The sequence below is a fragment of the Ambystoma mexicanum genome, chromosome 1p (genome assembly GCF_040938575.1).
Source record: "Ambystoma mexicanum isolate Mex_15411 chromosome 1p, UKY_AmexF1_1, whole genome shotgun sequence".
Taxonomy (NCBI): Eukaryota; Metazoa; Chordata; class Amphibia; order Caudata; family Ambystomatidae; genus Ambystoma; species Ambystoma mexicanum.
The window spans coordinates 588,202,756-588,227,740 of NC_090921.1; the positions used below are offsets into that span (position 1 = coordinate 588,202,756).

At 44.1% G+C, this 24,985-nt stretch overlaps 1 protein-coding gene across 1 annotated transcript in view; it reads left to right on the plus strand.

Moving 5' to 3' along the window:
• LOC138498010 (mucin-16-like) overlaps positions 1-24,985 on the plus strand; it is an 86,786-nt gene that overhangs the window by 43,672 nt on the left and 18,129 nt on the right. The window contains exons 33-45 of the mRNA XM_069621835.1: positions 1,294-1,466; positions 2,358-2,381; positions 4,268-4,434; positions 4,558-4,625; positions 6,149-6,321; positions 7,207-7,230; positions 9,030-9,196; positions 9,321-9,388; positions 10,908-11,080; positions 11,973-11,996; positions 22,224-22,384; positions 22,490-22,557; positions 24,705-24,877. Coding sequence (XP_069477936.1) covers positions 1,294-1,466; positions 2,358-2,381; positions 4,268-4,434; positions 4,558-4,625; positions 6,149-6,321; positions 7,207-7,230; positions 9,030-9,196; positions 9,321-9,388; positions 10,908-11,080; positions 11,973-11,996; positions 22,224-22,384; positions 22,490-22,557; positions 24,705-24,877 — 1,463 coding nt within the window. The remainder of the gene's footprint in view (positions 1-1,293; positions 1,467-2,357; positions 2,382-4,267; positions 4,435-4,557; positions 4,626-6,148; positions 6,322-7,206; positions 7,231-9,029; positions 9,197-9,320; positions 9,389-10,907; positions 11,081-11,972; positions 11,997-22,223; positions 22,385-22,489; positions 22,558-24,704; positions 24,878-24,985) is intronic.

Consider the following 24,985-nt stretch of genomic DNA (forward strand, 5'->3'; position numbering starts at 1 on the left):
TTGTTGCACAGGTGGGATTAATGCTGATTTGGGAATGGACAGATCTGGAGCGACCATGGGGCAGCTAAGTAGAGAGTGGCTCCTGGGGTGGCAAGGGAATAGGAGATGCTTGGCAACATGTAATCCAGAATGTAAAGGGAGCAAAGCTGGGGAAGTGGGTAATGGGTGTAAAAAGTGTGACGTGGTAGGATGAGTTGTGGTAGGAGGGTCATCTCGTCCATAGACCATACACCTGCTGCAGTTAGATACGTATCTGTAGAGAACACTCTACAATTGTAACTAAAATGTGGGATTGGAGCATCCCTTCATCTGCATCGGGAATACCCCCATGCAGGTTTTGGGTGTCTTTGACTGGATTTGGCAATGACAGGGATGACATAACTTTCTTCTCTCCAGTACATACATTCTTGGCTTAGTTTAAAAAGGGGTACTGGACTTTTTTTTCCCACTGATTCATACAAGTGGCTCTGAAAGGAGTGGGGGAGAGCCCCTTCCTCTAGAGATGGCATGCCTGGCTTTCTGGACCGAATGAGAGGTTGGGCCCATGTTCTGGATCTGATTTGCACGGGTGTATACCAAGCTGGGGATTCCTCTTCTCTCCATCAGACACCAGACACACATGTCCATCAGTACTGGGTGTAAAGCAGGGCTTCCTTTCCTCAATGTAAGACATAACTGATTTGCAGTACTGGATTGCAGGTAGTAGAGTAGAACTTGTTGATCATTATATAAGGCAAGTCAGGCTTACAATACATGGTGGATTGTGAAGCATCCCTTTCTCAGCATAAGAAATGCCCTGCTTTAAATCGTGGAGTGACGCTCCTCTTTCATACAAGAGTTACATGAAAAAAGTCATCCCTTGCATCTCTCTAAATAAAGTGCCATACCGCCATTATTAGACAGGAAGTGTTCTTCCCTTCCTCCTCATACAACATACCTGGTGGTGGATGATACTTGATAGGTGGAGCTTCCTTTCCACTGCTCACAAGTACCCCCCTGTGTGCCCAGAGGGAAAGGGCAACCTGTTTCTGTATAAGACATACTTGGTTGGGTCTATGGGAAGGTAAATTAAGCTCTTTTCCCATCACCATTTATAGCATTTCCAGGCTCTTGGTTCCTGGGAGAAGGCTGAACTTGATAGACTGTATAATGTCAGTCATGTCAATTGTCCAAAAAGATGTATCTAAGGTAGAGAAAACATCAATGAGTTCTTGAAATTAGAGAAGAGACCCTATGATCCAGCTGTTTTTCTCCATCACATTGATCTCATGCCTTTTCATTTCTGTCTCCTAGAAAAGGCACTGCTGAGTCGCAGACCAAGGTGAACGCCATCTGCACAATGAAGAAAGAGGCCACCGGAACCCAGTTTGACAAAGTGACCATCTACCAGGAGATCAAACAGAAGACCTCCAACATCACCATTTTGGGAAGCTACCGTCTGGACCAAAATAGTCTCTATGTTGATGGTAAGCAGGAGAGTAACAACATTGTTAAAGCATGGATTCTGCATTAGGTTGGGCACCTACCTATTGGTCAATTAGCAGAACAGCAGAAGAACTGCACTACCTGTGTGTTGGTCAATGTGTGGAACACTAGCAGAGCTGTACTACCCTTGTTTAGAAGGTGTTTGTATGCTAAAAATCCTGTGAATCAACAACATGAATTTATTTGAACACGTTTTGAATGAGTTATGAATCATTAAGTTCCGGCAACAATGATGGTAGAGTTAGGTCATCTATACTGCATGCCATTTCCAGCATATGCTATACAAGCAGAAATGAAAGAGGGGAACCCATTATTGTGTCAGACTGAGCTTGGGATGCTTTTATGTCTCAAGTTAATAGAGCTTTCTTTGACGATCCACTTTTACAGCGGGATGGTCATGATGTTACTGGGGCTTAGAGTATCAAGGAGACATGTGTATGAAAGCATCCCAAGAGGGTAGACACAGAATTGCTTCAGGCAGGGCAGGATACAGATCACTGGATCAAGGAGATTGAGCTCAAGCATCCGCCATCTTCTAAAGCTGGGTCTTTGCTGCCAGATATATGCGGGACCCGTAGCCCCTTGTTTTAATCCCATTCTGTTACTGTGGACTCTCCAAGCATTTGGATGGAGATCATGCACCCCCTCCAGATCTTCCTCAAAACCCTGTGTGGTCAGTACCCGGAAACAACATAAAGATTCCCATGCACAATCCATGACCTCATCCATGACCTGGGAACAAGGCCAGAGTCTAGAGTAATGCCTCACACCCCTGACTGTCCCTTTGGGGACCATCAATCCAGAATCCAAGGCTATGTGGTTTATGAGTTTGAATCCTTTATACATATTTACATTTCCTGTTTTTCTTTTAGGTTATAATGAAGCATCAACTCCAAGTAAGTGTAACCCAAAATGCTTTTGCAATTTATAATTCAATTAAATACTCGCTAAACTTTACGAATGTTTACCAATGAAAAACACTGAAAACAAATGTTTTCGTGTAATTCTCCCTGTCCTTTAAAGCATCTAATGTGTGGCAGCATGACCCACGATTTGTGTAACTCCCATCTGCGCCCAGATGCAGTTTCTGCCAGGATCCCCCTTAGAATATGCGCGTTACAAGTCTAAAAAATCAAATCAAATCTAATCAATGCATTGATTAAATCCTGAAATCCCGGCAAAGTCTTGCTCTGCGTTCACATATGAGCGCTCTGGGTATGTGTTAGCCTGCCAGTAAAAAGATTTAACGAATCTTGCAGTGGGCAGTCAATACAAAATTAAACACCACTAGTGTAATCCAATTTGTGTGGCACCTTGTGTTTAATAATGAATTTACATTGTGAAAGCATGTACATCGTATGTCAACTATCCTCTTAACATAGCAACATAACATATATTAAATGAATTAAAGTGTAGGCTTTCTGTAAACATGTCACAGTAATACATGTAATAGAATTCTTTAGGTAACATGGTCCATGCTGGCTTCAAAGCCTGTTTTCGCCTGTGACACAAGCAGCAAATACACTGGAAACATGGATATGCTATGTGACAGGAACAATCCTAATGTAATGTTGTTCCCTATCACTGCATAAGATGAAATTGCCAGTGCCCCTTTGATCTCGGTACACCCTATGTGTGAAAAGTGCAGGCCATCAACCCGTGAACCTGCAGTGTCCAGTTGGCCCAAACAAGAAGTGACAAGTAGTCAAAGCCTTCTGGTGCATAGCAGCCACTGTCAGATAATGTGATATTTTTCTATATATCTTCAGAGAAGTAACATGTAGTCACAGAGGGTTTGAGAAGGGCCCTTTTTACAGAGGGCCACCAGTTTTGTCAGATCCTCGATAGAGGAAAACAGTGCAATCTCAATTGCAATGTGAGTATAGTTTTTGTTGCAGTAGAATAGAAGCTTAGCAATGAAGATCTCTTTGTGGTATTCGGGGATCGTGAGCTCATGGGAGGAATTCTGTCTAGCTCAATTTGGGCGCTGGCATTTGAACTTTGTATTTGGCAATATAATCTATAAATCGGCTTCTATAAGTGGCTGATCTATTGACCCCTTTTATAGGAGGGATATAGTGTTGCCTGCAACAGCTGGGGTGCACTCTGTGCCTATGCAGAGATATATGAACCTATATGCTGAGGCTTGATGCAGTGTCTTCTATGTGTTATGCGATATTGGCTGGGAAGCGTTGGCTGCAATGTTGTCCAATCGAGATGACTTATCATCAGTCAATTACTAAGGTCTGAAAGGAGTTGCTCTTTTTTAAGGACACGCCACTCCCAGTGCATGAAGTTGTCCGCAACATTGAGAATCTCTAATCTCAGATTCTCATGAGATGAAGCTGGTGACCTCACCTTCACCTCAACCCTGAAAGTCACATCTATGCAAGCACTGAAGTGCAGCACCCTGTGAACTGAAGTCATAGTTGCTGCGCCTAAACTGAACTCCAGAATCGCAGCCGCTTAAAGCCCCAACGCAAAACTCACCTGAAATGAACAGCTAAATCAATCTGTGAGCTATGTACTTAGAACTCTTGCCAAAAAGCCAATGCTATGAAAATAACTTTACATGCATTCACAGGGTAACTCTGCTTTACGTTGGGGCATCAGATAATGGTGGCCCTAATTGTACTACTGTGAGCCTCTGGGTTTTGGTAAATGGCCTGCATTTATCATACAAGCTTTCTCTGTATGCATTTGCTTTGTTATAAAAATCTAAGCTGTCACTGCTGATAAAAGCCTGGGCCTCACCGGAAACTGTATTATTATTTTCCTCCAGCTGTGGAGCCACCCATTGTTGTGATAACCAACCCACCTGTGGAGAGCGCCAAGACTGAAAACTTCACCCTAAATTTCACCATTACCAACTTGCCTTACACCTCTGACTTAACTGCGACTCCCCACTCAATGAAGTACAATAGCACATCTGCCGTCATGCTTGCCTTGGTAAGACATGGGGGCCATCCAGCTCTCCCACCTTGCTCTAACCCACCCCTCCTCGCAAACATTACACCTTCTCCATTCATGGAGTTGCCTATTCACTGGGCCATGTTCATTTATCATTTCCAGATCAACTCAGTCTTCAAGAACAGCAGCATAGGAAGCAAGTACCAAGGCTGCAGCATAGACTCCTTTAGGTAAGATGAATTGCCACCCACTTTTTGGGTTCATTGCATTGAACACCAAGACATTATACTACCTTAAAAAGGTGTACTTGCCTTGCAATATGAAGGGGATTAAAGAGTGTCAGTCCCGCGCTTCTCTCACAACATGGACAATTCAGTGAAGCCTTGCTGTGGTATAATCACTTCCTGAACATTGTTGCACAGGTGGGATTAATGCTGAATTGGGAATGGACAGATCTGGAGCAACCATGTGGCAGCTAAGTGGAGAGTGGCTCCTGAGGTGTCAAGGGAACAGGAGATGCTTGGCAACATGCAATCCAGAATGAAAAGGGAGCAAAGCTGGGGAAGTGGCTAATGGGTATAAAAAGTGTGACGTGGTAGGATGGGTTGCGGTAGGAGGGTCATCTCGTCCATAGACCATACACCTACCCCAGTTAGATAAGTAGCTATAGAGAACACTCTACACTTGAAACTAAAATGTGGGATTGAAGCAATCCTTCATCTGCATCAGGTATACCCCCATCCAAGTTTTGAGTGTCTTTGATATGATATGGGATTTATAACGCACCTGTACACAAGTGTATCACTTTGACTGGATTTGCCAATGACAGGGATGACAGAACTTTCATCTCTCCAGTGCATACATTCTTGGCTTAGTTTACAAAGGGGTACTGGACTGTTTTTCCCACTGATTCATACAAGTGGCTCTGAAAGGAGTGGGGGAGAGCCCCTTCCTCCAGAGATGGCATGCCTGGCTTTCTGGACAGAATGAGAGGTCGGCCCCGTGTTCTGGATCTGATTTGCACGGGTGTATACCAAGCTGGGGATTCCTCTTCTCTCCATCAGACACCAGACAGGCAAGTCCATCAGTACTGGGAGTAAAGCAGGGCTTCCTTTCGTCAATGTAAGATATAACTGGTTTGCAGTTCTGGATTGCAGGTAGTAGAGTAGAAATTGCTGATCATTATATAAGGTAAGTCAGGCTTACAATACATGGTGGATTGTGTAGCATCTCTTTCTCAGCATAAGAAATGCCCTGCTTTAAATCTTCGAGTGACACTACCCCTTTCATACAAGAATTGCCAGACTAAAGGCATCCCTTGCTCATCTCTATATAAAGTGCCATACCTCCATTACTAGAAAGGAAGTGTTCTTCCCTTTCTCTTTATACGGCATATCTGGTGGTGGGTGCTTCTTGATAGGTGGAGTTTCCCTGCCACTCACAAATACCACGCTTTATGCCCTGGAGGGAAAGTTCAACCTATTACTGTATAAGACATACTTGGTTGGGTCTATGGGAAGTTAAATGTAGCTCCTTTTCATTTCCATCAACATTTATGGCATTTCCTGGCTCTTGGTTCCTGGGAGAAGGCTGAACTTGACAGACGGTATAATGCCGTCATCCAAATGTCTAAAGAGATGTATCTGAGGTACATAAAACATCAATTAGTTCTTGAAATTGGAGAAGGGACCTGATGATTTAGTTGTTTTTCTCCATCCCATTGATCTCATGCCTTTTAATTTCTGTCTCCTAGAAAAGGCACTGCTGAGTCGCAGACCAAGGTGAACGCCATCTGCACAATGAAGAAAGAGGCCACCGGACCCCAGTTTGACAAAGTGACCATTTACCAGGAGATCAAACAGAAGACCTCCAACATCACCATTTTGGGAAGCTACCGTCTGGACCAAAATAGTCTCTATGTTGATGGTAAGCAGGAGAGTAACAACATTGTTAAAGCATGGATTCCGCATTAGGTTGGGAACCCACCTATTGGTCAATGAATAGAACAGCAGAAGAACTGCACTACCTGTGTGTTGGTCAATGTGTGGAACACTAGCAGAGCTGCACTACCCTTGTTTAGAAGGTGTTTGTATGCTAAAAATCCTGTGAATCAACAACATTAATTCATTTGAACACGTTTTGAGTGAGTTGTGAATCATTAATTGCTGGCGAATGTGATGGCAGACTTAGGCCATCTATACTGCATGCCATTTGAAGCAGATGCTATACAAGCAGCAATGCAAGAGAGGAACCCATTACTGTCAGATTGAGCGAGGGGATGCTTCTATGTCTCAAGGTAATACAGCTTTCTTTGAGTGTCCTCTGTAACCGCGGGCAGGTCATGATGTTGCTAGTGCTTAGAATATCGAGGTGAGTTGTGTACGCAAGCATCCAAAATGGTAGACATAGAAATGCTGTGGCCAGGGCAGGATACAGATCACAGGATCAAGGAGATTGAGCTCAAGCATCCGCCATCTTCTAAAGATGGGTCTTTGCTGCCAGATATGTGCAGGACCCGTACCCCCTTGTTTTAATCCCATTCTGTTACTGTGGAATCTCCAAGCATTTGGATGGAGATCATGCACCCCCTCAAGACCTTCCTCAAAACCCTATGTGGTCAGTACCTGGAAACAAAATAAAGATTCCCATGCACAATCCATGACCTCATCCATGACCTGGGAACAAGGCCAGAGTAATGCCTCGCACCCCTGACTATCCCTTCAGGGAGCATCAACCCAGAGTCCAAGGTTATGTGGTTTATGAGCTTGAATCCTTTATACATATTTACATTTCATTTTATATTTTTTTTAGGTTACAATGAAGCATCAACTCCACGTAAGTGTAACCCAAAATGCTTTGGGATTTTATCAATCAATGAAACACAGACTACAGTAAGCATGTTTACCAATGTACTGAATAAAGCCTGCAATCCCTGGAAGGTCTTGCTTTGCGTTCGCATATGAGCGCTCTGGGTATGTGTTAGCCTGCCAGTAAAAAGATTTGAGGAATCCTGCACTGGTCGGTCAATGCAGAATTAACCACCACTAGTCTAATCCAATTTGTGTGGCCCCTTGTGTTTAATAATGAATTGACATTGTGAAAGCATGTACATCGTATTTCAACCATCATATTAACATGACCTATAGATTTTACATCTTCTACAAGAACACTTGTGTGTAGTGGACGCCAACCTGCTCATTCTCTGAAAGATCTATGAGGGTTGCTTTTTTCCTAATATAAAATAGCATAACATTCATTAAACGAACGAAAGTGTAGTCTTTCTGCAAATATTGCAGAGCATTACATGTAGGCGAATTCTTCAGGGAAAATGGACCATGCTGGTTTCAAAGCCTGTTTTTGCCTATGACACCAACAGCAAATACACAGGAAACATGGATATGCTACGTGATAGGAACAATCCTAATCTAACGTTGTTCCAGATCACTGCATAAAATGAAATTACCAGTGCCCCTTTGATCTCGGTACACCCTATGTGTGATAAGTGCAGGCCATCAACCCGTGAACCTGCAGTGTCCAGATGCCCAAACAAGAAGAGACAAGTAGTCAAAGCCTTCTGGAGCATAGCAGCCACTGTCAGATAATATGATATTTGTCTAGGTTTCTTGAGAGCAGGTTCATGTAGTCACAGAGGGTTTGAGAAGGGGCATTTTTACAGAGGGCCCTCGGTTTTTATGCAGATCCTCGATGGAGGAAAACGTACATTCTCTGTTGCAGTGTGGGTTTAGTTTTTGCTGCAGTAGAAGAGGAGCATAGCAATGATTAACTCTTTATGGTATTCGCAGATAATGAGCTCATGGGAGGAATTATCGGAAGGAAACAATATCTACCTCCATTTGGACGCTGGCATGTGAACTTTGTATTTGACAATGTTATCTTTAAGTAGCTGAACTATTGATCCCTTTGAAAAGGGTGATGTAGAGTTACCAGCAACAGCTGGGGGGCACTCTGTGCCTATGCAGAGATATATGAACCTATATGCTGAGGTGTGATGCAGTGTCTTCTATGTATTATGAGATAATGTCTGGCAATTGTTGGCTGCCATGCTGTCCAACCCAGATGGTCCATTATCATTCAACTAGAGAGGCCTGGAAGGAGTAACTCTTTTTTAAGGCCAAGCGACTCACCAGATGGTGCATGAAGTTGCCCGCTACATTGGGAATATTTAATCTCTGATTCTCATGAGATCAAGCTGATGACCTCACCTTCGCCTCAACCCTGAAAGTCACATCTAGACAAGCACTGAAGTGCAGCACCCTGTGAACTGAAGTCATAGTTGCTGCGCCTAAACTGAACTCCAGAATCACCGTCGCTTAAAGCCCCAACGCAAAACTCTCCTGAAATGAACAGCTAAATCATTCTGTGAGCTGTGTACTTAGAACTCTTGCCAAAAAGCCAATGTTTTAAACATAGCTTTACATGCATTGCATCTGGGGGCATCAGTTCAGTTCATGGTGGCCCTAATTGTACTACTGTGAGCGTCTGGGTTTTGGTAAATGGCCTCTATGTATCACACAAGCTTTCTCTGTATGCATTTGCTTTGTTATAAAATCTAAGCTGTCACTGCTGATAAAAGCCTGGGCCTCACTGGAAACTGTATTATTATTTTCCTCCAGCTGTGGAGCCACCCATTGTTGTGATAACCAACCCACCTGTGGAGAGCGCCAAGACTGAAAACTTCACCCTAAATTTCACCATTACCAACTTGCCCTACACCTCTGACTTAGCCGCGACTCCCCACTCAATGAAGTACAATAGCACATCTGCCGTCATGCTTGCCTTGGTAAGACCTGGGGGGCATCCGAGCTCTCACACCTTGCTTTAACCCACCCCTCCTCGCAAACATTACACCTTCTCCATTCATGGAGTTGCCTATTCACTGGGCCATGTTGATTTATCATTTCCAGATCAACTCAGTCTTCAAGAACAGCAGCATCGGGAGCAAGTACCAAGGCTGCAGCATAGACTCCTTTGGGTAAGATGAATTGCCACCCACTTTGTGGGTTCATTGCTTTGAACACCAAGACATTATACAACCTTAGAAAGGTGTGCCTGCCTCGCAATGTGAAGGGGATTAAAGGGTGTCAGCCCCACGCTTCTCTCCCAACATTAACAATTCAGTGAAGCCTTGCTGTGGTATAATCACTTCTTGAAAATTGTTGCACAGGTGGGATTAATGCTAATGTGGCAATGGAACAGGAGAGGCTTGACAACTTGCAATCTAGAATTGATTTGATTTGTTTATTTGTAATGCGTCGGTAGCCCGCAGGCATCGGGGCGCAGAGAGACAGATTCATGTTAAGCCGTGGGTAGAAGAACAGCTAAGGGGTGGAACATTATTTAAAAAGATGAGTCTTTAGAATGAAAAAGGAGAAATGTTAGGGAAGTGGGTAATGGATGTACAAAAGTGTGACGTTGTAAGATGGGTTGCGGTAGGAGGGCCAACTCATCCCTAGACCATACACCTGCCCCAGTTAGATACAGATCTATAGCGTACACCCTACAATTGTAACTAAAATGTGGGATTGGAGCATCCCTTCATCTGCATCGGGAATACCCTCATCCAGGTCTTGGGTGTCTTTGACTGGATTTGGCAATGACAGGGATGACAGATCTTTCTTCTCTCCAATGCATACATGCTTGGCTTAGTGCAAAAAGTGCTACTGGACTTTTTTCCCACTGATTCATACAAGTGGCTCTGAAAGGTTTGGGGGAGAGCCCCTTCCTCCAGAGATGGCATGCCTGGCTTTCTGGATAGAATGAGGGGTTGGGCCCGTGTTCTGGATCTGATTTGCACGGGTGTATACCAAGCTGGGGATTCCTCTTCTCTCGATCAGACACCAGACACGCATGTCCATCAGTACTGGGTGTAATGCAGGGCTTCCTTTCCTCAATGTAAGACTTAACTGGTTTGCAGTACTGGATTGCAGGTAGTAGAGTAGAACTTGTTGATCATTGTATAAGGCAAGTCAGGCTTACAATACATGGTGGATTGTGTAGCATCCCTTTCTCAGCATAAGAAATGCCATGCTTTAAATCTTCGAGTGACACTACCCCTTTCATACAAGAATTGCCAGACTAAAGGCATCCCTTATTTCTCTCTATATAAAGTGCCATACCTCCATTTCTAGACAGGAAGTGTTCTTCTCTTCCTGTGTATTCGGCATATCTGGTGGTGGGTGCTTTCCATTCACAAACACCCCGCTTTGTGCCCGGAGGGAAAGTTCAACCAATTTCTGTATAAGACATACTTGGTTGGCTCTATGGGAAGGTAATTGAAGCTCCTTTTCTTTTCCATCAACATTTATAGCATTTCCAGGCTCTTGGTTCCTGGGAGAAGGCTGACCATAATGTCAGTCATGTCAAATGACTAAAAAGATGTATCTGAGGTGCACAAAACATCAATGGGTTCTTGAAATTAGAGAAGAGACCCGATGATCCAATTGTTTTTCTCCATCCCATTGATCTCATGCCTTTTAATTTCTGTCTCCTAGAAAAGGCACTGCTGAGTCGCAGACCAAGGTGAACGCCATCTGCACAATGAAGAAAGAGGCCACCGGACCCCAGTTTGACAAAGTGACCATCTACCGGGAGATCAAACAGAAGACCTCCAACATCACCATTTTGGGAAGCTACCGTCTGGACCAAAATAGTCTCTATGTTAATGGTAAGCAGGACAGTAGTAACATTGTTAAAGCATGGATTCTGCATTAGGTTGGGCACCTACCTATTGGTCAATGAATAGAACAGCAGAAGAACTGCACTACCTGAATGTTGGTCAATGTGTGGAACACTAGCAGAGCTGCACTACCCTTGTTTAGAAGGTGTTTGTATGCTAAAAATCCTGTGAATCAACAACATTAATTTATTTGAACACGTTTTGAGTGAGTTGTGAATCATTAATTGCTGGCGAATGTGATGTCAGAGTTAGGCCATCTATACTGCATGCCATTTGAAGCAGATGCTATACAAGCAGCAATGCAAGAGAGGAACCCATTACTGTCAGATTGAGCAAGGGGGTGCTTTCATGTCTCAAAGTAATAGAGCTTTCCATGAGGGTCTTGTGTAACTGGGGCAGATCATGATGTCACTAGTGCTTTGAGTATTAAGGGGAGTTGTGTACGCAAACATCCCAAGGGGCAGAGACAGAAGTGCTGTGGTCAGGGCAGGATACAGATTGCTGGATCAAGGAGATTGAGCGATAGCATCCGCCATCTTCTAAAGAGGTGTCATGTCTGCCAGATATATCCAGAACCCCTATCCTCTTGATTCGATCCCATTGTGATGCTATGTAGTTTCCAAGCATTTGTATGGAGATCAGGCACCCCCCTCCAGACCTTCCTCAAAACCCTATGTGGTCAGTACCTGGACACAACATAATGATTCCCAGCCACAATCCATCAAGTCATCCATGACCTGGGAACAAGGCCAGAGTCTAGAGTAATGCCTCACACCCCTGACTGTCACTTCAGGGACAATCAACCCAGAGTCCAAGGTTATGTAGTTTATGAGCTTGAATCCTTTATACATATTTACATTTCATTTTATATCTTTTTTAGGTTATAATGAAGCATCAACTCCAAGTAAGTGTAACCCAAAATGCTTTGGGATTTTATCACTCAATGAAACACCGACTACAGTAAGCATGTTTACCAATGTACCGAATACAGCCTGCAATCCCGGGAAGGTCTTGCTTTGCGTTCGCATATGAGCGCTCTGGGTATGTGTTAGCCTGCCAGTAAAAAGATTTGAGGAATCCTGCACTGGTCGGTCAATGCAGAATTAACCACCACTAGTCTAATTCAATTTTTGTGGCCCCTTAAGTTTAATAATGAGTTGACATTGTGAAAGCATGTACACTGTATTTTTACTATCCTATTAACATAACCTATAGATTTTAAATGTGCTACAAGCACACTTGTGTATTGTAGACTTCACTCTACTGATTCACTGGACGATCTCTGAGGGTTTTTTTTTTTACCAGTAACTTAAGATAGCATAACATATTTTTTTATTTCGGTATTTAGTTCATTTCAAACTTTTACCATCTTACAACATCAAGAAAAATAATCCCCATTACATCCACATTACATCTAAAATCATAAATAAATCGCATCAATACTAACCACAACGATTGTTAAAAACCATCCTATTCACGCCAGCTAACCTGCTTTCCATCCCCCCTTACAGCTTATACATAACGGGTCAAATGCTCCCTGTAACTGATTCATTTTTTTAAAACTCTCTTCCACAAATTTCATAAGGGAAAATATTAATTTAACATATTCACCTCCATATAAGGTGTTCCATCATGTCTCTGCATCCCAACCTAATTTCTCACTCATATAGTTACCCAAATAAGTCATCCTCATAGTTGTTAAAATTAATTGGGCAGAATAGAGTTAGATGTTTTAAGGTTTCTGGCAATTTGTTACATAGCATACATAGATCATCCATTACATTCCCTGCATATCTAATTAATGGCTCCTTTGTGTGCAGAATGCTCAACCTGAATCTTAAAAATAAGTCAGGTTAAAATGACTGTGGAACCTCCTTAAGTACTTTGGTGTGACATTCAACGAGCCAGATGGCCTGCCTGAAAGTGTGTGGATTTTGAAGTTTGATCTCCTCATCTCCGTTTCAGTCCAAACTTTGGCCCATATGTTCATCTTTACAGTTTTTGGATTTCTGCAGAGGGTGTCTACTGATACTCCAACATTTCTCATGGTTCCACAACATCATCCCAACCACATGTTCAGTGAGCCATCTCTTTCCTTTGATTTACTCTAAATTGAGGAGGGCACTTAGCTAGAATTACTTTCCTGAACAGTGACATGGTGTTCCACACCACCCTTACATACATAGACAGAACCCCCAGTTCATGACTTATTACTGCCATTGGAATGCCTTTAGGTAGACGTAAACCTCTCCTCCAAAACAAACCCTCAAGGGTATCCCAAATCAAATTACCCATGGGAGACATAGAGTGGCCTCAGCCCCGTACACAACAGTGGGCACCACCTTCTGACTATAGAATGTTATGACCGGAAGGAGTGAAAACGTTCCATACTTCCTTCCAATCAGACTACCTTGAGCTGATGGACTTTTTGCTTTAATGTTCAAGGAAGCCATCAATGGTGCCACGCAAGCACTTGCCTTTATAATGACTCCAAGGTATTTTATGGCTTGAATGAGGCTAATAGGGACATCTCCCACCAAGCAAGCACTTGTTTGTTTCTTCCACCCTTGCTGGTGTTTCAAAACCAAGACCTCCAATTTGGAGGCATTGATTTTTAGTCAGTTTTGGTTTACATAGGTCTGCAGTATCTCTAGCTTCCTCTGCAGGCCGATTTGTGTTTGATCTATAATTACCAAATAATCGGCATACAACATCCAGCTGAATTTGGACCTGTCAATCCTTGGTGGAAAGGCAGTGGGGGTGTCCATGACTTCTTTTAAATCAGAGATAAAAATATTAAACAGTGCCAGAGCAAGAGTACATCCCTGCTACAGCCCCATAAACATCTCGATCTTGTCTGTAAAACGGCCCATTTGATCAATTCTCACTTTTAAAGAAGTTTGAGACCAACCTCGAGGACCATCTCGTATGACCAGTTTCTCCCATAGTAAGTCTTGATCAATGCTATGAAAAGCCCGCTCCGGCTATATAAATGCCAAATATAATTTACTTTTTTCTCTCAAAGTCCAGATTTTTAAGAGGTTAATCAGTATTAAATTTAATTTGCTTCCAACCTCTTTAACAAAACCTGCCTGCCTACTATCATAGCATCCCGCTTCCATCACCCATTCATTCAAGTGTCTCAATAGCAGTGACGCGAAAATCTTACTTAAGGCGTCCAGAATGGCGATAGGGTGGTAATACTTTGGGTCAGCACTATCGCCCTTCTTGAAGACTGGGACCACAATTGCTGATTTCCAGGATTCAGAGACCTTACCAAACTTCATTATCCTTTTAAACAGAATCCAACAAAGGTAGGCCCAAGCCTCCGGTGCGGCCTTCAGCATAAAGTTCATTAAGCCATCTGGCCCAGGTGCACACGATAAACATGCCCTTCTTATCAATAACAGGATTTCCCCCCTGCCAAATTGAATCTCCCAACCCTTTGAAGGCACGCCAAGCCTCAGTTCCGCTAATTTCCCTCACAGGGCATATAGACCCCCAAAATGAACGACCAATTGATCCTCTGGGACTGTACTGATCTGAAGGACACAGTGGTTGTCCCCTTCACCATTTACAATTTGCCACAGATTCTTCAGGTTACCAGCTACCAGTGCCTGTATCATAACCTCAGCATTTCTTTGAAGGATTATACTTCTGTGGGACATCAACCAGTTCTTATACTTTTTTTTTTCCTTTTCCTAATGTGCCCTGTTCTAACCACCCTTGGTAGCTCTCCAAATGACCTAATGTCTTTATGCATAATTTTTTTTCAAATTTCACTTCGTCACCAAATATATGTTTAGACTTAAAGAGGGGTTTGCCCCTCCACCCCCTTCTGTATTCTGTAAAGACAATCAGACCTGTGGCATATTCAACTCCATCTCCACTGCTTGCAGGCGTTAAGAGAAGCCTTTCAGTTAGGAGTGAGACATCCGACTCTCTGAGCCTTACCCTAGTTCTTCCACCATCCACCTCAACATTTGCTGTCCAATAATCTCCATGTTTTGCATTAAAGTCTTGCCATGACAATTCTAACAAGTCATGGTCACTATGATGGATGAGGATTACCCTCAAAAACCTCACTGGAGTTAATACATTCCTGGAGACAAAGAAGTAATCCAATTTTGCACAGACACCCTCCATCTGCCATGTCGTCACTCCCAGGATATCTCCCGGGATCTGCCCGTTTAACATGTGGATTCTTCTAGCCTCCATTTCCATTGAGCAATGTAAGAACCTTTTCTTCTTTCCCCATCCCCTCTTCCAGTACCACTCACTTTAGTTTTCCCCAATTTCAAACAGTCTGTTTAGATCTCCACGTAATATCATCAGTGGTTCAGGGTTTGTGCCATACAATTTGTCAATCCAACCCATGACATAATCCACATAACACTTAGTCTCTTGGGCTACTGGGTTCCAGAATAGGTTGAACAATGCTAAGCGTTTCCTCCCTCCCTGACACTGATCTTTACTCTCCATTATCAGAATTTGAATATAAGGGTTAGGGTTAATAACTTTCATTACGCTGATACCTGCACAGCTTCTTACAATGGTTAAAAGCCCATCCGATGGCCTACCCATCTTAGCCTTTTTTGCTTTGTTCAAATAGAGGTTAAAGCCATCTAGAAACATGGTTTCCAACAACCATGTTTCCTGAAAACACACTTTGTCCATTTTAGTAATTACATCTTCCAATCTATCAAAGAGATGGGAGAAGTCCCATATATTCCAAGACCCTATCAAGGCTCCCCCATCCTCCTCGTCACGTTGGCATTATGCTTTGGTCAGCAAAGCCAACACTGCTGCCAACCAGTCCCATGACCTCTCCTTCTCCATAGTAGGCCTATCATTCCTTTCTTCCACAATCACTCTCCTGGAGCCATTTATGCCACTTTCTCTGGTTATTGTGATCTTGATGGGGTTTTGCAAGTTTAACATCTTTCCCACTTTTCAAACAATTCATCCCACCAATAGCAGCTGGGAACTCTCCTCTGCAGCTTTAGACCCCCCCAGTACGTCTCTCGTTCTTTGCCATTTGTGTTTGAGTACTTGACTATCTTTTATATACGCTCTTCCCTTGAACCTTCCCTTCTCACTTGCATCGAAACCTTAATGGGCATAACATTTTGGAAGCCTCCAGCATCAGTTTACACACAGAGGAGGAGCCTAGGTGGAAACACACTCAATCATGCCATCTTTCATCCATAAAATGCACTACCACAATGTCATCTGAATCAATCCCCCGTAGACTGGGAACGTGGGGAAACAAACACAAAACATTAGTATGGGTTATAATTAACCCATCATCCATTGGTAATATTATTTCTAATATTAATGTATGGTTTGACCAACACCCTTCTTTTTCATACCCTGGAAGGCTGTTCCCAGTTCAATTAAATTAAATTGTTATACCGTTGCCCAGCTCGGACTCCGCATCCCCCTCCAGAGGTTTCCCTTTTTGGACCAAGTCACAGCAACGATCTAGATTAGATCTCTATTGCTGTTACAGAATTAGTAGCTGCACACGGTCCATCCAACCCCCCTAGGCCGTTTTTCATGAAGGGTTAGGAGAAGTGCATCGTTGTCAATTCTTTCAGACATAAGCTTTGTCAAAGGATTGCTGTCACAGACCTGGGGAGGGTGCAACATTACTTGCGCAAACTAGTGACTTCCTTGTGGGTGAATACTCAATTTCCTCCTCCTCATACTCTGAGAATTGCAGTAGCAGATTCTCCATCTCCTCTTGCTCCTTAACTTCATCCTTATTTTGACGAGGCACCCCTATGGCTATATCATACACTTTATTAGACACTGCTGGCTTACTTTGCTTAAAAATTTGGTCACTCACTATCTTGGGGGTCTCTCCCCAGAGGTTACGCAGAAACTGTCTCAATCAACAAGCTTTCCCATTTTTGAGTTTTGGCATGTTCTCAGGCTTTCTTTCTTGCATTATTTTGACGGATTTCAGCATAGAATCTTTCTTTTTCTGCTGATAAAAAATTGAAAAATTGCTAATCTCCTGCGTTTTATCACAAGCGACCTGCCCCGGTTCAATTGCAAGTGAACTTTCTTTGTGGGTTTGACAATCATCCACCCCTGGTACCGGGTTGGTTATAAGGTCTTCTATAGGGCTCATCCGGTCACGCTGAGATTCCTCGATCAGGTCTTCTTGTACTTCTTGGTCTCCTCTGTCTTCTGTTAGGCTTGCTATACCTAAGTTACCAACATCATCTTAACTTTATTCGGCCATAAGGCCATCAAAGTACACACACACAACGTTTCCACATAGGTCATTTACATAGGGATGACAAACATGAATTAGGTTTCTTATCATAAAATGATAGTTGCCTTGGTGTAAGTCCTCAAGTGAAGGTGAAGCACTAACGACAATCGAGGTACTAGATATTGGGCCCTGCCGCATACCATTTCCCAATAAACCAATAGCCAGTCTTGGGCCCCTTAATTCTATATGAATGGAATAATGGGAAATTCCTTCATTATGGGAACGTCGTTTACACCAGAGGATGTCCTCCCTGATCAGAGACTGGCATCCAAACACTGTTTGCAACCAGTGTGTACACATGTTTATGACAGAATTCCTCAATTCTGGCTCAACAATGGAGCATTTAGGGACCATGTGCATGAATACCACCCTCATTCTTTGCGGCCTCCTCGAATTTCCATGCTCAGTGTATTTGAGATTTGATAAGTTTAGGGCCAGTGGGTTTGGTACATTACAACTTGGCAGGGCAGTAGTCATTCTGTGGGCTACTTCACTCCCCTCCCCCCGTGGCTTACCTCCCAGCAGAAAGTGCTGATCCCCTTGGTCAACAGTCCCATAGTCACCCCACTGAAACGGTTGAAACATGATCGTTATTAAAAATGGGGCTAGTGCCAATGTCATTTTGTCCCCGGATCTCCTTTGCAATCGCCACTCTGGTTGGCACCATGGGATCACTTGGGTCAGAATGGGTCACGTCTGAATTTGAAGCAATACAAAGTTCCTTTGTCTCTGGTTTAGACCCCCTTGTATCGATCTTCTGGCTTGGCTTACATTCCGCTAAGTTGCCTCTTCCACCGCCTCTACCATTGTCTAAGTTCAGCAATAAGTGCTTCTTAAGCGTCACCGATTCGGAGAGGACCGGCACACAATGGCAGCCTCATGCTGGTTCCTCACAGTCAAACATTGAGGTGGAAGTAGAGGCTATAGAGGGGAGGTAACACCCAACAGATGTCCTTTCCGAATGGGCAGACCTCCCGCATCAATTGCATTGCAGGCATTGGCTTTCAGTAATGTTTGGGAAGTGATCCCTGTTGCATAGGCTCGCATTTCCTATGTTTCTACTACTGTAGTAGTGGATGTTTCATTTGTGCGGAGAATGGGGAGGTGACAACATCTGTAGCTACGGCTACTGTTGCCATATCAATGCCGTTGGATGAAAAGGCAGAGGGAAGGATGTAGCTACCCCTCTTTGCCCTCCTAACCTGGACTCGATGCCTTGAGTTAAATGGTCAGCATTCAGTGAGAGGAGGGGTTACATCAGGTTTTGATCCCTTCAGTTGCTTAACACAGAGCAAAACACCCCGCACCCTTTTCCCCACGGACTTCAGTCTTGGCGGGCACTGCTGCCGGTTAAGAAGTAGAAGAGGGTGTGGTCTAGCACTCCTGCGCTGAGATGGTGGCCCTCCTGGGGCAATCCAGCTTCCAGCTTCCCCCTGCAGAGCGTAACACCCCATACCCTTTACCCCTTTAACCTAAGTTATGTAAACACTAGCGCTCAGGTACCAGTAAGGCTTCAGGGAGAGCACCCAAATCTGCCACTGCAGATTCATTGGCCATCAAGTGGTTCTGGGCTATGTCCGGGGTACTTGTTTTTGGCAGCTTTGCCAGCCCAACTATTTCTCTTATTCTCTCCATGAAAGCTCTTTTGTTATCCCTCTCTTCCTTCATGAGACCAATGAGAGACTTCAGTATCACTCCATCCATATCCTTTTCAAGCGCTCTTTTCTCTTTCAAGGCTTCAATGAACGAATCCAGGTGAATAACTTTACTATGCATCAGAGCTATTAACGTCGTCTGATCTTTAAAAGTATCGCTCAGCGTTTCATGAAAAGGAGCCAATGTTATTGTTAGGGCCGACATAACACTTGCTTGTAAATGGTCGAACAACGAGCTCTCCGTAGAGTTGGCGCTCACTGGATGGTTCATGATCCTGGACATGTGAGATGATTTTGCGCCTGCAGCAGCGTTCGAGACCCAAGAGGAATCCGAGGAGGACAAGTCAGAGGAATCCATATGACCTTTAGGCGAGCCCCCTTGAGGACTACATTGGAGACTGTGTTCCGGATTAGGGTTGGTGTTTGTTGGTGTCCGTTGGGTGTTGGCGATCGAAGAATTTTGCTGGGGTAGATGTACTTAAACCCTCAGGTCCGTCAATACTTTGGGCTAACCATTTTCCTCTCCTCTGTCCTTTTTCTGCATGGTTTCCCATACCTTCTTCCAAGGTAAAATTTGCTATATCACGGGTAGTCTAGCCGCTAGGGTCAGATTTTCAAAATTCGCTAGACCTTATTTGACTTTGTCTCTACAGGGAAGCTGTATACAAATGGAACCATGCTGTGAGGCAGAAGGGTGTCCCGTAACAGGGAGCAGCAAAATAATGTTGCGGTTGGCAGACACTCTCTCTTCACCAGACAATACGTTTTTATGAAAGGTTTGTGACGTGATCGCGTCATTGAAAGAGCCCCTCCTTTCAACATTCAGTAGTTTATCTTCGGGACAGGGCGCCCCAAGGGTAACTGCAGAAGCAGATGTCAAACTCACTTCGAGGAAGGCGCCTGCCAACAAGTCAGCGTCTGCTAATTCCTTCACGTCATGACTGACCACGTTGCACACCTGGCCCACACACTCCCCACACACTCCCCACTCTCAGCAAACATCCCATGGTCAATATCCGTATCTATGGGATTCTGCCCCACTAATAACTCTGGGGGGACCGGGTTAGATATGACATGTGAGGGTCGGGTGCCACTGAAGCCTCCACTGCTAAAAATGTGTCTGCGTTCATCCTTTTTAAAAATATAAATTGAGGCAATCTCCTTCTCACGAGGACCTTACTTTAATGATTTTGACCCTTCACCATCACTTGAGTTAGTCGGGGCCGCTCCTGCTCCTTGGACGTCATGTAATGTCAAGGCCCCCTCCACTGCCTGCGTGTCCAGATTGGTTTGTTGCTTGGGGCACATGGGAAAGCTGAGGGGGGTCACAGGGCTACTCAGGGAGTAGAGACTTGCACAGCGCTCAAAAAGCACTGGGGAGTCATTACCTTGCGTAGTGTGGATCAAACTCACCAGCAACTGCAAAGGAGCCTGGCGCCTTGTCCTCTGGTGACAGCCCTCCTCCATTTCTGCCAGTGCATCCATACTACGCACGTCCTCCTCAATCACTTCCGAGGCACGACCTCTGCCTCACACAGCCAACACACTCGGCCACACTCCGCTACGCTCCACATTGGGAGAAGTGTTTTAAGCTTCTTACTACGCCTCCTCAGGTAAACACAGTGGACAGACTGCTGCGCTCTACAGTATTGTAACAGGGCCAACACACTCGCCGGCACTCAACATAACATATATTAAATGAACGAAAGTGTGGAGGACTTTCTGCAAAAAATGCATAGTAATACATTCAAGAGAATTCTTCAGGTAACATAGTACATGCTGGTTTCAAAACCTGCTTTTCCCTATGACACCAGCAGCAAATACACTGGAAAAATGAATTTGCTATGTGACAGGAGAAATGTTAAGGTCACATTATTCCAGATCATGGCATGAGATGCCATTACCATTGATGCTGTGATCCTGGTACAGGCCATTAGCATGTCAAACTGCAGTACTTCCACTCTGGATATCTGGCATCTTGTTACACTCTGATTTCCAAATTTCAGGGGTCACTGTGAGATGATGGCCAGGACTTAGCCCTTAATGTGTCTATGAAGCTGCCTTCCACCATGATCTGGGCTCAGATTTAGCTATGGTATAGACTGAGCTGGAGAAAAATAAGTTTGTTATGTCACCAAAAAGCTCACCTTGTGTGGTGTACAATTTAAATTATAAAATGCATCAAGAATTTATTTTGGCAAAGTACCTGGAGAAAGACCTCTAGAGAATCTGGGTCAGGACCTCAGTAGGGACAACACAAAGCTACCATGGGTCTTTACAAGAGCAAGATCAATCAGTTACCTTGTTTGAGGCAATAACTGGAGACCCCGCCCCCACTCCAATCCTTGCATATTTTAAAGGGACAGTGTAGCCCAAACAAAACATTTCCCGGGAACAGGAAATCAACATAGATGCCAGATTTAATTTATTTGAATCTTAAGGGGAAACCTAGGTGTGCAACTGCTTTCAGTGAGCATCGTCTGGAATTTTCACCATACATCCAGAATATGCGGAAAGGTTTGGCAAATGTACGGCTCTTCTTCTTAGAAGAAGAAGAAGAGCCATACAACGGAACAGGGTGAGCCCTATCATCTCCCAGAAATAAGCCGCTAACCTGTCACGCACAGATCCTCCTTCCATTTAGGATGTTATTTCAGCACATCAAACACTCAAGCATAAGAAAACACATCCAGTGGATAAAGAGTATGTCACAGAATATACGTTTTGTCCCTCATCGGAAAAACAGTGCTAGACATTTTCTCAAATCAATTGATTGGGCCTCATTCGTAGCTCACAAAATACATTGATGTATAATGCGAACAGTCTGCGTCAATATATCTGGCATGTACTGTTATGCATTTAGTTAGGTTACAATGTAGAGGAGCTTCACTGGTCAGTGTGGGAGCTGTTCTCACTCAGAAAAACATATTAAAAAACAAATTCTACTGTCAGAGGTCGAAAGTAGACTCATTGAATCTTAAATATGTCCTCCCAGCATGGGTCGTAGTGGCAGCGTCAGAGTGAAGGGTATACACAAATATGGGTCAAAATATGGCAACCTAAGAGAGAAAAGACAGATTAGATGGCATTAAATGAGAGTCAGTTAGACGGGTAATTGGAAGTGACCTGGGCACAGGGCAGTCTAAATAATCATATGACTTGTAACATCTATATTCCTTTATCCCCCCAGATGTGGAGCCACCCATTATGCCTGCCACTAACCCACCAATTCAGAGCGCCAAGACTGAAAACTTCACGCTTAATTTCACCATTACCAACTTGGCCTACACGGCCGACCTAGCAACACAGTCAAGGAAGTTCAACACCACCTCTACTGTCTTGCTCGCCTTGGTAAGCCTGGTGGTAGTCACATTTCCTTCACCCTTCCTCACAATGGTTATTTCTTCCTCATTCATGGAGTTGCCTATTCACTTTACTATTCTTTGTTATTTTCAGATTGACACAGTCTTCAAGAACAGCAGCATCAAAAGCATCTACCAAGGCTGCATCATAGACTCATTGAGGTAAGAGAGGGTCCCCTGATCTGGGCACCGTGGAAGGGGCATGTGACAGTGCTGACAACCAATCTCAAGAGAAATCCCCAAAAGAATGTGGTGCCACAAAAGCCAAGGCGTGAGGCTAGTAGACTACAATTTATAATGCAGCACTTTACAAGACCACGGTCACCACGGTCACCAGACAGAGGCATTTTGATCGATTTTGGGTTCCAGCAAGAGAGGCACATGTAACTCGTGGCATTGGGAGGTGGGCAGGGTATGTGTCATCCGTATGCATATTAGAGTAGAAGTAGCAGCAGACTATACGCCAGGAGCAGGCAGTAAAGAATAGGAACAAGGTACCCAGGCTATGGGATGCCTTGTTGTTACTCATAGTGGGATAGTGGGATGTAAGGGAATGGGTTAGGACTGGTAGAATGGTAGAGTTACGTCATGTATATTGCATGCCATCTGAAGCAGATGTTATACAAGCAGCAATAAGACAGATTAGCATCAGGCCATTCTAGTGCATTATCCCTGGAGAATCATTTCTCATGTGTAATTACTGGTGAACTATTGAATTTCGGCAAGGGGGATGTACTTCCTCTTCACCGTATGGGCATGGCAATGTTAATTAGAAGGGCAGAGTAGCTTCCTTCACTCAAGATCAGGCATTTTAGCATGTGGGTGCTAGGATGAGGGTTTAGTCGCACGTACAGTAATAAAGGTAGACAGAGGAAATAGGGCATCACTCTATCTAGATCATAAATATGTTGGTGTGTTTCCTGGAGGGGAGATGGAACGTCTCTTCCTCTGGTTTAGATATGTTTGTCACTCAGTGCTGGTGGATTGCTAAAAATGAGTTGTTGAATGATGTGATATGGCTTTTATAACGCGCCTATACACAAGTGTTTCAAGGCGCGAATCAATTCATCTTGTTCACACATGCTTTTCAATCAGTATTGGCTTGCAGGTGGCTCTTCCTTTCTTCTGGTTCAGAGATGTTTGCCATTTAAAGGTTTGGGGTGGAGCTTCCTTTGTTTGGGTCACGCATGCTAGTCCTTCAGTATTGTAGGGGGGTTGAGCTTTCCTTCAGTTAGTACAGACCTCCTTGTCATTCAGTACTGAAAGGGAGCTGGAGCTTCCCTTCCTCTGCTTCATATATGCTTGTCATTCAGTACTGGTTTAGAGCGAGAGCATTCTTTTCCCTGGATCAGACAAGCTTGTCACTCAGTACTGGATGGAAGGCGGTGCATCCTTTCCACTGGAAAAGACATTTGCGGTCTAGATGCTGCGTGCCGGGAATCCTGGGGCACAAAAAGCTTTGCACAAAAGGGCATAGTGCTATCCGTCAGGATTGCGGGGGACGCCGCATCCAGAGCACACCCGGAGGAGGAAACAGGCAGCTGTAGGACAGAGTCCTTCAGTAATGCAGGGGGGAAGAGCTTTTCTACATTTAGTTCAGACATTCTTGCCATTTAGTACTGTAGTTGAGTGGGAGCGTCTCTTTTTCTGCTTCAGACATGCTTGACATTCAGTACTGGAGGGCAAGCGGAGCATCCTTTCTGCTAGATACAGCATGCTTGTCATTCAGTACTAGAGGGCAAGCGGAGCATCCTTTCCGCTAGATACGGCATGCTTGTCATTCAGTACTAGAGGGCAAGCGGAACATCCTTTCCGCTAGATACGGCATGCTTGTCATTCAGTACTAGAGGGCAAGCGGAACATCCTTTCCGCTAGATACGGCATGCATGTCATTCAGTAGTGGGGGGCAGGCAGAACACCCCTTTCTCGGATTCAGACATGCTTATCATTCAATAATGGAAGGAGCTGAAGCTTCCTCTGAAATGTAATTGGCTGGCTGTTGGTGTTTAAGAGGAGGATAGCATTGTTTTTTCTACATCAAACATGCCACTGTACCTTGACTCTGGGAGAATCCTAATCTTAATTTTCTTTCCACCGCCATATATTCAATTGTGACTCTTGGTGATCTAGACGTGGTTGTGCTAGAAAGATTTAATGTCTGATTGCAACACTGTGAGATTGATAAGAATGGGCACAGCACATTTTTGAAGCATGTCTGAAAATCCTCTTGTTGCTTCTTAAAGTAGTGTTTGGGTAACAGGCCAGTTAGAGTAATTTGTTCACAGCTGCCCATTTCCTTTGTCTCCTAGCAAAGGCACTACTGAGTCACAGACCAAGGTAAATGCCATCTGCACAATCAAGAAAGATTTTACAGGACCACTTTTTGACAGAAAGACCATCTACCAGGAAATCAAACAGATGACCGCAAACATCACCACACTGAAGAGTTACCAGCTCGACAAAAACAGTCTCTATGTCAACGGTAAGATGACCTGCAGATTCACAGTTAACTAATTGGGTAGGCACCTGCCCTTCGGTCCATGGGTGGGGGGAGAGGAGAAGTGCCGGACCTTCTGTGGCAGCTGTTTCT